The sequence below is a fragment of the Panthera tigris genome, chromosome A2 (assembly GCF_018350195.1).
Source record: "Panthera tigris isolate Pti1 chromosome A2, P.tigris_Pti1_mat1.1, whole genome shotgun sequence".
NCBI lineage: Eukaryota > Metazoa > Chordata > Mammalia > Carnivora > Felidae > Panthera > Panthera tigris.
In genome coordinates, this window is record NC_056661.1 from 85,834,926 (window position 1) to 85,848,943 (window position 14,018).

The window sequence follows — 14,018 nt, forward strand, 5'->3', positions numbered from 1 at the left end:
TAGAAGACAGAGCTGCATTCAAAGATTTACAAACGTCTTGCAGTTGTACTCACATCAACAAGCTGATTGACTCCACTTGCTGTTTTTGCCAGTGTGACAAGGTCTTCTTGCATCTTATCCACCCATGACTTGATACTGCAGAAACCAGAAGAGAACGTTCCATCAGAACTCTGGCAAAGCCAAGCCACACACATTCGATATTCGTGCCGTACATAATTCATTAAAGCACCTCGAAATCTCTCCCTCCCCCCAAGTTCCTACTATGTCCACCCTCCCAACCCATTCTCAAATTACAAAACCAATGAACCTTTAGGGTCCACTTCTGAGGAAGGTGATACCCCACAAAACATAAAAGAGCAAATGACACAGATGTCTTGTTCAACATAAGGGTATTTCCTTAATTTTTATGAAAATTATATTAATAGTTACTAAATAGATTATTCTAAACATGGAGCACCTGGGTGGCTCAGCAGGTTAAGCACCCAACTCTTGATTTTGTCTCAGGTCATGATCTCATAGTCATGAGATCAAGCCCCATGTAGCTTGGGATTTATTTACTTATTTATTTTCTTTCTTTTCTTTTCTCTTTTTTTTCTTTTCTTTTCTTTTCTTTCTTTCTGTCTTTTTCTTTCTTTCTCTCTTTCTCTCTTGGGATTTATTTTTTCTTTCTTCTTTCTTTCTTTCTTTCTTTCTCTTTTTCTCTTTCTCTGTCTCTCTCTCTCTCTCTCTCTCTCTTTCTCTACCTCTCTCTCTCTCCTCCACCATTCCCACTCTCCCCTTTCAATATAAATAAATGTACATTTAAAAAAAATTAACTAGGGGTGCCTCGGTGGCTCAGTCAATTAAGACTCTGACTTCGGCTCAGGTCATGATCTCACTCACGACTTGTGAGTTCGAGCCCCACGTCACGTTCTGTGTTAACAGCTCAGAGCTTGGAGCCTGCTTCAGATTCTGAGTCTCCCTCTCTCTGCTCCTCCCCTGTTCGTGCTCTCTTGCCCCTTCAAAAATAAATAAACATTAAAAAATATTTCTTTTTACTTTAACTAAACTTCATCCTTTAGCTTGTAAGTCTTCTTAATATAATACTAAGGAGGTGTTACAGGTAGAATATTTGAAAAAAAAGTACGAAAATATAAATTCTTTTAAATTTTTCATAATTCTATTAGACAGTGGATAACCACTGTTAATATTTTGATATACTCTCTTCTCGTCTTTTAAAATTCTTTCACATAGTTGAAACCCTATTATGTAAAATTTGTATCTCTTGGTTTGCTTAGGTCATACGACAAATACTCCCTCATGCCATTATAAATATTTTATAAACATTGTATGTTAATGGCCACTTAATATTCCATTATCTCTACATGCCATAATATATTTGACCATCCTTTTTGGTTAAAATATAGAGTATCATCAGTTTTAACCACTGTAAATTACACAGCAGCAAATACCTTACTGAGTAAAGTTTAAAACTATTTCATTTCCTAAGCCAGACTTTTAAATTTGGAATTCCTGGATCAAGCCTTAAGTTTGAAAGAAACATGTTGAGCATTAAAATTATGACGAGAAGATTTCAGTTCAAAGCCTTTTCATGTATATACTTCAGATTAATGAAATGGAGACCTTAAAATACAAGTTATGGACATCAGGACATTTTAGAAAAGCTTAAATCAATGGTCTTATTTCTTCCTGGCATTAGAGACATTACCAAATAGCACACAATGTTCCCCCTTCAAATCAATATAATTTAATCTGTAATCCCTTCATATATTTCATTTATTCATCCTTATTTATAAAAAGACATAAAATGTGTATTCTTTTCTGCCCATGCAAATATAAGAAAACACTAGTAAGAATGATAAGAAATGATATATTTGAATCTGAACTTCTGTCTACATATATATGACATCTGTATTTATCTTTTCCTCACATATCCTACTTCTTCAAATTTGATTAGTATCAAATGTTCTTCCACCTTTAAGAGACCATATCCAAGAGTGGTTTAGAAAAGTGCTGTTTTGAAAATTAACTATGTGGGCGCCTGGGTGGCTCAGTAAGTTAAGCGTCTGACTCTTGAGTTCATTCAGCTTAAGTCAAGATCTCACAGTTTGTGAGTTCAAGCTCCATGTCAGGCTGTGCTGACAGCAGGAGCCTGCTTAGGATTCTCTCTCTCTGCTCCTCCCGGGCTCATGCTCGCTCACTTTCTATCTCTCTCAAAATAAATAAAAAAGCATTAAAAAAAAATTAACCGTGTATTTCATAAGTGTTCAATTATGAGATTTAACCACGTTTGTCTTTCTTTTCCTTGAATAGATAAGAATTACAATAGAACTACAATGTTACCAACTTTTTGTCAGATAAATTTAAATATAACAGAATAAAAAATTAAATGTGGGGGAAGAAAGCATAATGCAATAAAGGGATCTAAATGATGTATAGAAGAACATTTAAAAAAAAAAAAAAAAAGCTGATAGGGCCACCTTGAAGGCTCAGTTGAGCATCCAACTCTCAACTGGTCAACCTGAAAGGTCAGGTCGTGATCCCACGGTCGTGGGATCGAGCCCCGTACGGGGGCTCTGCACTGAGTGTGGAACTTGAGTTTTGCTCTCTCTCCCTCTCTCTCTCTCCCCAGCTAGAGTGGGCGCTCTTTCTCTCTCAAAAAGTACATACACACACACATACATACATACATAAGCTGATAAGCTAAAGAGTAAGAAGGAAAACAGAAAGTCGCCAAAAAAAGGATGAAATGCCTTAAAGAAAAACACAGAGAATTGACTTACATGTGAGGCAAACTAATTAATACATAAAAGCTGGGGGTACTTGCACACAAATGAAAATAAGGAAGAATATCTACTGAACCATGCTATACAAATATGATTTTCAAAGGTAAATAAATATCAAGAAACAAAAAATAAATACCTGGGAGGAGGTTATAAAAAGAAAGCTATAGAATCGCTAAAATGAAGGCTACAAACCACATTATTCTAATGCTATGCTTTCTGCTGTTTATAAACTGGTGCGTATTGTAGCGGCCAAAGGCAGGCCACCATGATGGACCCAAGATGCACCACTTTAGCATGAAAATTATTTTAAATTAAAAGCAATCAAATTCCAGTAGATTTAGGAAAAGCTCTTTAGCCCCTCAACTGTCTGCTTGTATATGGAAGACAGCTATGTATAGAGATTCCTCCTTACCTAAGAAACATATCCACATAATAGGGAACCTCTGTTTTTGAATAATCTCCTTTTACCTTCTTGCTAATGGTCTTTCTCCCCTTTGTAACTTCAAACTCCATTCCTCCCCTTAGCTTCATACAAGTGTCATGTTGCTTCAATGTCTTTGAAATTTCTGTGTCTGTGTGGATTCCCCACAGGTATGCTATTAAATTTGATTTTCTTCTATTAATGTGTCTCATGTCAAGGTGATTCTTAATTCAGCCAGAAAGAGTTTCAATGGCAGAGTGAATTCTTCCTCCCCAATAATACATTTGAAAAACACTATAAATATTAGTATTCTTATTACTATTATTAGATAAATAACTGTATTAGATACTGTTTATTAGATATGTACCATTATTAGATAAATAAATTGTGCTCCATTTCTACACTAAGAATAATAACCTACAGTAGGGAATGGGCAGGCGCAAAGACCACTGACACCATTTTCTAATTCACATCATACTATTTCAATTCTCCAAACAGTTACTCAACAAGTCCTAAAACCCCAAGTAAATAAGTCACCTCTTCCCAAGGCACCTGGGTGGCCCAGTTGGTTAAGCATCTGTCTTAGGCTCAGGTCAGGATCTCACAGTTCGTAGGTTCGAGCCCTGAATTGGGCTCTGTGCTGGCAGCTCAGAGCCTAGAACCTGCCTCAAATTGTTAGTCTCTCTCTCTGTCTACCCCTCCCTGCTCACGTTATGTCTCTATCGCTCAAATATAAAATAGACATTATAAATCAATCAATCAATCATCTTTTCCCAAATGTAATTCTCAACATTGACAAATAGAAGTATTATATATCCCCGGGGCTACTGGGTGGCTCAGTCGGTCGAGCGACCGACTTCAGCTCTGGTCATGATCTCACAGTTTATGAGTTCGAGCCCCACGTCAGGCTCTGTGCTGACGGCTCAGAGCCTGGAGCCTGCTTCTGATTCTGTGTCTCCCTCCCTCTCTGTCCCTCCCCCACTCATGCTCTGTCTCTGTCTCAGAAATAAACATTAAAAAAAAAAAAGAATTGTTATATATCCATTTCGCTAGGCAACTGAGAGACAAAGACGATATATGTGAAAAAACAAAAACAGAAACAAAAAACCCACAACTCACGCCTGAATTCTGATTTATGCTAAAGTGATCCAAAACGTGCATTCTAACTTGACACCTGAGTGTACTGTCACTGCCAGTGTTCATTGAGGTTAACCTGTTTTGGCTGAAAGTAATCGAGGACCTATCCAGTCTTCTCACCCCCAATGACAAGCTGTCAAGAACACTTTATAGGAGCAAGGATTATTTTTCATAGATATGAGGTGCTACCTGGTTTTTCTAAAATTCATGAGTACTATGCCTTTCCAACCTGGAATTAGAAGATTATAACGACTAAGAAATAAGCAAAGATCCCATTCATCAAAAAAGGGAAAAAATTACACAAGGCAAAACTCATACCTGCAGATTCTTTCTTGGACTTTCTCTTTCTCAGTAAATTGTCAAGCACATACGTACAATCACTAAGCTCTATTTTACTACCGCCAGAAGGTACCGTGAAATTTGAGACAATTAGAGAGGATATATCCTTTTCATGTAATAAGAAATGAATACAGCAGTCCACAAGGAAGAATTCATTGTTTGCTCTTTGTTAATGCATTCAACAAGAACTCACGTCTGCTGGAGATATCAAAAACTGCAGATGCAGAAATGACAAATATATGCCTTATAATCCAAGCTCAATCCTATGACCCTGGCATCATGACCTGCACCGAAATCAAGAGTTGGATGCTCAACTGACTAAGCAGCCCAGGCACCCCTACCCTTCAAGTTGTTAAGTTAGATAAACTTAGACAATAGAAGGCAGGTTAACAAAAGACAGGTTTAGAAGGGGAAAGCACACATATTTATTTAATACACGTTTTACATGACACAGGAACCTTCATAAGGAAATGAAGACTCAAAGAAAGGGTTAAACCTGAGTGTGCTTCTGCTAAGTCTGATAAAGACTAGAAAGTCATGGAAAGATATAATAGAGCAAAGAGTATGAACAAAGTGTAGTAAACTAGGGGGAACTTAACAAAGACTATGCATTCACATTCTTTTCTCTGTCCCTTGCCTTCAGAAATAAAGGATGCTCCTTTCCTCTGGGGTTAGGGAAGGCAATTTTCATAGGAAGGGAAGGTCAGGAAGTCCTTGCATGTGACATTTCTCAAACTCCTTCAGCTGAAAATATTCCATATCATATTTGCGGGTAGTGTGTCCTGAATTCTACCAGCGGGATACATTTCAGGACCAAGAGATAATCACTTAAAGTTTATCAAGTAGTAATGCAGGGAGATGGATGGAGAAGACTTTCTGGAGCAACAGCTACTTGAAGTGAGATTTGAAAGATGAGTGGAATCTGACAAAATTGAGAAAGCACGTAAATAAGAATGAAGGCAGAAGGAATATAAAAGATGGCCTAAGTCGTCTGAATAGCTGGCTGGTTCGACACAAGGCACAGAATGGGAGCAGGCATGGCAGGGACAAGATTGAGACAGACAGATGGTCCAGACCAAGTGTCTTAAATAACATTCTGAAGCATTCAGAATGACTTCCCAAAATAATGGAGAGATGATGGAAAACGTGAAGTCAGAGAGTAACAAGAGCAATTAAGTATCTATAAACATCATGAAGTAATTTTTCAGACAGCTAAGTGGACAGTGGCTCTGAGGGAAAATGAAAAATGAGAAGGGAGGGTCTAGATAAGAAATGATGGGGATTCCAACCAGCCCAGTAGCAGTAAGAGGAGACAGAAAAATGGAGGAGAGGTCAAGTACAAGAAATTTTCTCAACAAAAATTCTGAAGTATGGACAACAGAATGTCATGTTCTACTGGATATAGACAGTGAATGGAGAAAGAATTCTAGAATGATTCATGGAGTTCTTCAATTAAACAATAATAGGACATTTTGATAGAGAAAGCACACAAGGAACAATTTAGAGAGACACCGATGAGTTTTTATTGGTTCAATTAGATATGTTTTGTGGAGATACATGTGGAGATATTCAGTAGGCAACTGAATGTACTAGGTTTGGAGTTGTCTGAAGTTTAATACGAATATAAAGATCTGATGTTTATGATGTATGTAAAGGACATTAGGTAAATCAACGTATGACTCTCAAAGGACAGTGTATGGAAGGAGGAAGGAAATACACAGTACTAGAACTCTGGAAAATAATGTTTAAAGAACTGGCAGAGGATCTGAGTAGTAGCAAAAGAGAAGAAAATCCAAGAACAACACTTTCACAAAGCCCACAGACAGGAAAAGTCTCCAGAGAGAATGTAGGTATAGAGTCATCAAATAAGGTGGGAGAAGTCTACTCACCTTATGTGTAAGGAGAATGAGAGAAACACAAATTGAAGCCTAGTAAAGAATGAAGTACAAAGAGTTAGTACTTATCTTTGTTTTTTAACATGAGAGATTGAAGCATGCTTCCATGTAGAACAGCAAGTACAGAAGGAAACACTGAAGATTCAAGAGTGAACATGTAATTTGTTGACAGAGCAAGGTCCTTCAGAAGACTCTAGATCAGGCTTCTTCTTGCTCACCCCTTGTATTCCAAATATGAGACTGGAGATTAAATGAATAAATAAGCATAACACAGGAGACACCCAATCCACAGCTAAAAGGGAGGATACCTCTTCCATGGAGATAGAAAGGAAAATGTAAAAGCTTTCAGGTAAATGGAAACAACCAGAACAACTTGATCAAAAAGTTGAGACATTTCCACTTACTGGTCTCTATTTCCTTTGTAATAAAAGAGACAGTCACCTGTTCAGAGATGAGCAGCGGCTATTAAGGTAGGCTTGCAAAGAAAGCTTGGTGGTTTAAAAAAGAGCATTAGCTGGAGGGTATTTAAAGATGTGCCCTATACTGAAGGTCATCATTTTTTTTCTGGTAGTAATCAGCATAACTGTGTGACTTTCTTCACTATCTCTTGACTGGAGAGGGAAAGAGGAGAGAAAAAAGGCATTCAGATAAATATGGGGCAGGTATCAGCAGGCAGGAAAGGATAAGGAAAAGTGAATTGCAGGACCTGAAAATTTCAGGATCGCTACTCATTCTAAATAATGAAGACACCAAAAATCGCATTAAAGTGTTATAGTATTATATTCATAAACAAGGTCTCTTTTCCAAATTTCTCATTTTTTGTTAGTTTTTAGCCTAACAATCTTCTAAAAGAACATGCTTGGAGATGAAACAAAGGAAGTGGCCCGAATACGCATACCCTGCTTGACATCACTTAAAACAATATATGCATTTTTACAGGACAAATTCCTAAAATCACCGTAAAATAAAAGGGATTGCTCGCAGAAAGTTTAATAGTTTGAAAGTTTTCTCTTCAGAATATGTGTGTGTGTGTGTATATATATATATATATATATATATATATATATATATATATGCATGCTACAATCTCTGACCAATGCATATTTGAGCATATGGATACAACAGAAATTAAGTAACAGTTATACTATTTCCGTGAGAAAACACAATGGATTTCAAACAGGAACACACTTACTCTGCTTGGCTCGTTAGAAATGAAACTCCCTGGCTTCGAGACTCAAGTGGTAACAGAGGCTTCACTATTATGATAGCTTTTGAGCAGGATGGGTAGTCAGGAGAGTAACAATGGATGGTGTTTGCAGCAGGAAATCGTAGGAAGCTCTCAAGAACTGAAATGTAGTCAATGTACGCATGCAACAGAACATTTCCTACCCCTTCGCTACCCCATTTCCCATTTTTACACTGTCCTCTTGACCCATGGTTCCTTTAACTCCCAGGACCCTATCTCCTACTCTTCCTTCTGTATTATTAAAAACGTTTGGGGGGGGGGGGGGCACCTGGGTGGCTCAGTTGGTTGAGTGTCCAACTTCAACTCAGGTCACGATCTCATGGTTCGTGAGTTCGAGCCCCACACCGGCCTCACTGCTGTCAGCACAGAGCTTGCTTCAGATCCTGTCCCCCCGCTCTGTCTGCCCCTCACCCACTCATATGTGTTCTCTCTCTCTCTCTCTCTCTCTCTCTGTCAAAAAAATAAACTTTTTTTTTAAGTGTATTTATTTTGAGAGAGAGAGTGAGCCCGAGAGGGTCAGAGAGATACCAAGGAAGAGGCATTCCCAAGCAGGCTCCACACCACCAGCACAGAGCCTGCCCCTCAAACTCAGGAACCATAAGATCATGACTTCAGCCAAAATCAAGAGTCAGATGGTTAACCAACTGAGCCACTCAGGCGCCCCTATCTATATTATAGTCTGACTCCTTTTCATCCTCTTAAGATCAAATATTGTTGGTTTCTCAACATCTGTATTTGATCCTTTCCTCCTTTCTCTGTTTTCTTGATTTATACTGCTTCAAACTCTTATGACTTTGAAGTACCTGGGTGGCTCAGTCACTCGAGCAACTAACTCTTGATTGTGGCTCAGTTCATGATCCCGGGTGATGGGAATGAGCCTGTGTCCGGATCCACACTAAGTGTGGAGCCAGCTTCATATTCTTTCCTTCTCTCTCTCTCCCTCCCTCTTTCTATTGCTCTCCCTCCCTCCCTCCTTCCCCCCTCCAGCTCACTCTCTCTCTCCAAAATATATGTGTTAAAAACAAAAAAACACCTCATGACTTCAACTATCACCTCACCTATATAAGCCCAACATCTGAGCTCCAGTTATATCTTAATGACCATTTGCTAGATCATTCCAACTTGATTTCCACCATCCTTTCTCAAAATACCTCTAAAACTGAACTGAGTATCTCTCCTCCCCATGGTACGAACCCTCCTGTACTCCTTCTCCTTGTGGGAGTTTTAATAACAATAATCTTCTCAACCCATGCCAATTCTTTCATCACATCCCTCCTCCAATCCTTTGTTAAATAATAGCCTTTCGGCATTTCTTCCCAGCACATAGTTGATAGCTAAATGCATTAAAACCTTATTTTAGTGCCAAACTCCATGCCAAAGTGATGAACAGTCGGTCTCTCACTCAGTTATAATAAAAACTAGTTGTTTGTTTTCCAAAGATGAGAAAAGTTACAGTTGAGAAAAGTTACACAACCCAGCCTTCCAGCATCTTACTTTCTAAGACCTTTCACTTCAACCAGCCTCACGCATTTCCATGTGTGTGGTGGTCCTTTTCTGTGTTCTGCTTTGCTCTATAACCTCTCCCTGAAATTAATCCTCCACCACCACTATGATGGGATAAATTCCACAAATACTCTAGTATCACCTTTCACAACCCTCCAAACTAAAAATTTTCTCTTCTGTCCACTCAGCTCCAAAAGCATTTTAATTGTACTTGGTGCTTATTCCCCTGTACACGTTCAAGATTAGATGGATGCATTTTTATTCTCATTTAATCCTCAATATGTTTATTATAGTTCTCTACATACAGGAGGCACACAGGCATTTATAGAACCCATAGAAAAATATGTTGAAATGAAATGCCATTGCATTATTATGCTTTTAAAAAGCACAGTTTTATTTATTTATTTATTTATTTATTTATTTATTTGTTTGTTTGTTTGTTTGTTTTTCAATATATGAAATTTATTGTCAAATTGGTTTCCATACAACACCCAGTGCTCATCCCAAAAGGTGCCCTCCTCAATACCCATCACCCACCCTCCCCTCCCTCCCACCCCCCATCAACCCTCAGTTTGTTCTCAGTTTTTAAGAGTCTCTTATGCTTTGGCTCTCTCCCACTCTAACCTCTTTTTTTTTTTTTTTTTCCTTCCCCTCCTCCATGGGTTTCTGTAAGTTTCTCAGGATCCACATAAGAGTGAAAATATATGGTATCTGTCTTTCTCTGTATGGCTTATTTCACTTAGCATCACACTCTCCAGTTCCATCCACGTTGCTACAAAGGGCCATATTTCATTCTTTCTCATTGCCATGTAGTACTCCATTGTGTATATAAACCACAATTTCTTTATCCATTCATCAGTTGATGGACATTTAGGCTCTTTCCATAATTTGGCTATTGTTGAGAGTGCTGCTATAAACACTGGGGTACAAGTGCCCCTATGCATCAGCACTCCCATATCCCTTGGGTAAATTCCTAGCAGTGCTATTGCTGAGTCATAGGGTAGGTCTATTTTTAATTTTCTGAGGAACCTCCACACTGCTTTCCAGAGCGGCTGCACCAATTTGCATTCCCACCAACAGTGCAAGAGGGTTCCCGTTTTTCCACATCCTCTCCAGCATCTATAGTCTCCTGATTTGTTCATTTTGGCCACTCTGACTGGCGTGAGGTAATATCTGAGTGTGGTTTTGATTTGTATTTCCCTGATAAGGAGCGACGTTGAGCATCTTTTCATGTGCCTGTTGGCCATCCGGATGTCTTCTTTAGAGAAGTGTCTATTCATGTTTTCTGCCCATTTCTTCACTGGGTTATTTGTTTTTCGGGTGTGGAGTTTGGTGAGCTCTTTATAGATTTTGCATACTAGCCCTTTGTCCGATATGTCATTTGCAAATATCTTTTCCCATTCCGTTGGTTGCCTTTTAGTTTTGTTGGTTGTTTCCTTTGCTGTGCAGAAGCTTTTTATCTTCATAAGGTCCCAGTAATTCATTTTTGCTTTTAATTCCCTTGCCTTTGGGGATGTGTCGAGTAAGAGATTGCTACAGCTGAGGTCAGAGAGGTCTTTTCCTGCTTTCTCCTCTAGGGTTTTGATGGTTTCCTGTCTCACATTCAGGTCCTTTACCCATTTTGAGTTTATTTTTGTGAATGGTGTGAGAAAGTGGTCTAGTTTCAACCTTCTGCATGTTGCTGTCCAGTTCTCCCAGCACCATTTGTTAAAGAGACTGTCTTTTTTCCATTGGATGTTCTTTCCTGCTTTGTCAAAGATTAGTTGGCCATACGTTTGTGGGTCTAGTTCTGGGGTTTCTATTCTATTCCATTGGTCTATGTGTCTGTTTTTAGCACAGTTATATTTATTAAAGTGCTTTCTTTACTAATTTCTTCTTCTTCTCTCCATAATCCACATCAGAAAAAAATGAACTGCAGGACCCATGCATCTAGAAATATCACAGATTTTTGAAAAAGTGGCAAATTTTCAAAATATGATTATTATAAGGAGATTATTAAATTTCTAGAGTGAACATTTTATCATTCCAAATCTTTCAAGTGTATAATGAATGCCACAGATGAGAGAAAAAAAATCTTGTAATCCTTCTCTGCCCCTATAGTAACTCAGAGTCAACTAGCAGTCTATGTTTCCAACTGTTTAACGATGTCTGCAGACTCGGGCTAATTTGGAGCATTCACTGTGAAATCTCTCAACAATTATTTTATGGAATAATTAAGCTAATCTTTTATATCGTGTGCTTCACTTTATTGTACAGAAACAGCCAACATTTTAAAGCAAAGATATAAAAAATTCAGATTTTCACTAAATTTGAAAGAAAGATACTTGCCATGCAATAAACACTGTTCCCTTTGAGGTCAGATTTGCCCATTAAACAGCTTTCAAAAGAGTAACTCACAGCTCAGGAAACTCTTTTTTCAAAAAAAAAATATATATATATAGTAATCCATTTCATTTTGCATGCACTTGAGGAACATCAAATTCAGAACAGCACAAATTACACCCTGTTTAATCTATTGTAAAGTGTAATTCTTGAGTACAAAGAGTCAAGTCTGCATAGTTATCTATTTAATTGTTTTAAATGCTACAGAGAGAATGTACCTCTTTACTAGTTGGAACAATGGAGCTAAAGTGATAGCTGAGAAATGTTATAATGGGTCCTACCAAGACTAACTGTCCTTCCTTGCTGTATTTGAGTTGGTAAGTCCTCTAGAAAAGAGAAAGACGTGCATGAAGCCCCTGCTATCAGTAAGGACAGGGTAGTAAAATATAGACATCTTTCTTTCCACACCCTCCTTGAATTACCCCACTAGCAATTAGCATAGAGACTAAAGCAGAAGAGGAACAGGAGACACACAGAGGAAGGTAGGGGGCTGTGAAAGTAAGTCTGCACCCTTTTTATTTATTTTTTAACGTTTATTTATTTTTGAGACAGAGAGAGACAGAGCATGAACGGGAGAGGGGCAGAGAGAGGGGGAGACACAGAACTGGAAGCAGGCTCCAGGCTCTGAGCCATCAGCCCAGAGCCCGACACGGGGCTCGAACTCACGGAACGTGAGATCGTGACTTGAGCCGAAGTCAGACGCTTAACCGACTGAGCCACCCAGGCGCCCCAAACATTTAAAGCTTTTGTCCTAAGCATTCTCTGCCTATACCACTATTCTTAAGAATTAATTATAGGGGCACCTGGGTGACTCAGTCGGTTAAGCATCTGACTTCAGCTCAGGTCATGATCTTGCGGTTCAGAGGTTTGAATCCACGTCGGGGTCTGCACTGACAGCTCCAAGCCCGGAGCCTGCTTCAGAGTCTGTGTGTCTCTCTCTCTGCCCCTGCCCCGCTTGCGTGCGGAAGCTCCCTCACTCTCTCTCTCTTTTCAAAAATAAATTTAAAAAATTAAAAAAATTTTTTTTCAATATATATGTATTTATTTTGGGGAAAGCGCAAGCAGAGAGAGGCAGAGACAGAAGGACAGAGGATCTGAGATTGGCTCTGCACTGACAGACTGACACAGCAAGCTGGATGTGGGGACTGAACTCACAAACCTGAAAGATCACGACCTGAGCTGAAGTCAGACGCTCAACCAACCTAGCCACTCAGGTGCCCCATAAATAATTTTATTTTTAACCCAAGGAAATAGGAGACATAGTTATATCCTGTGGACCTGGGGAAAAATTTAAATATCACAAGATCTAACAATCCGACCATTTCAGTTATGTTGATATATATATAAAGAGCTTATTCATAAATTTGAAGTAATAAGATCATATATTTCAAAAGTGTTCTACTTGCTATAAATATCCCACCAATGCCACACTGCTTTTTGTTATGTAATAAACCACCCAGAGTGTTCCTGCAGTTGGATAAATATAACATAAGTAAGCCAAAGATGTAGATAGCTTAGACACACTATTTTGCTAAACAGGCATTTCTGATAGCATAGATAACTATAGAATTAAATTTTCTTTTGGTGTAAAAAAGAGTGCTTGGTAACTACATTAAATCTAGGATTGTCTGTGAGATGGGTGTTATGCTAGGAATGTGAGTTCCCGAAATTATTCTCAATTGAAACCATTTTCAATAACACTGCTGCTCTGTTTTTAGAAAGCTGTTTAGATCTGTGAAGTGCTTAAGTATTCCGTTTTTATCTAGAGTCAATCCTGTAAGAAATGCAGGGAAGGATGCGAACATGCTAATCAAAGTGAAAAGGTAAAATACCGCAGAGTAAAAAACCAAAAAAACAAACAAACAAAAAAAAAACAAGCTTTATCACTAAAATCAAATTTTAAGCTGTTCATGTTCCTCTGCCTTCACTTTCTGTGGGTCTTCTGCTACTCCTGTGTGTGTGTGTGTGTGTGTGAGTGTGTGTGTAATCTGTGTTACAAACACACATACTCCTAATTCTCAAAAACCAAAGATTCACCATACCTCCTTTACGCACCATCTTGGATTGATCTTTGTTTTATCCAAGCATTTTTTCATTGCCTCTTTAGCTCATATATGTTTTTGCCTCAGCTCCAGCAATTTGCTTCCAGCTTCCAAGAGAACAAATGGGCAATACACTTTAGAGCGGACATGAATGTAGTTCCATGGATTAGCTGGAAGGGGGAGGGTTCTCGTGTGAGGGTTTGCTCCCTTGAGGCCCCGAGAGCTTTGTTTGCTATCCTTCCCCATCACGGCCAGTTACAACCCGCA

The 14,018-nt window shown here is 38.7% G+C and overlaps 1 protein-coding gene across 5 annotated transcripts in view; it reads right to left on the minus strand.

Moving 5' to 3' along the window:
- Positions 1-14,018, minus strand: part of CACNA2D1 (calcium voltage-gated channel auxiliary subunit alpha2delta 1) — a 497,531-nt gene that overhangs the window by 406,324 nt on the left and 77,189 nt on the right. For all 5 annotated transcript variants that reach the window (XR_006210876.1, XM_042965363.1, XM_042965360.1 and 2 more), the window contains exon 2: positions 54-135. Coding sequence is in view for 4 of the 5 variants with exons in the window: in XM_042965363.1 (XP_042821297.1) it covers positions 54-135 (82 nt within the window). In the remaining variant the exon portion in view is untranslated. The remainder of the gene's footprint in view (positions 1-53; positions 136-14,018) is intronic.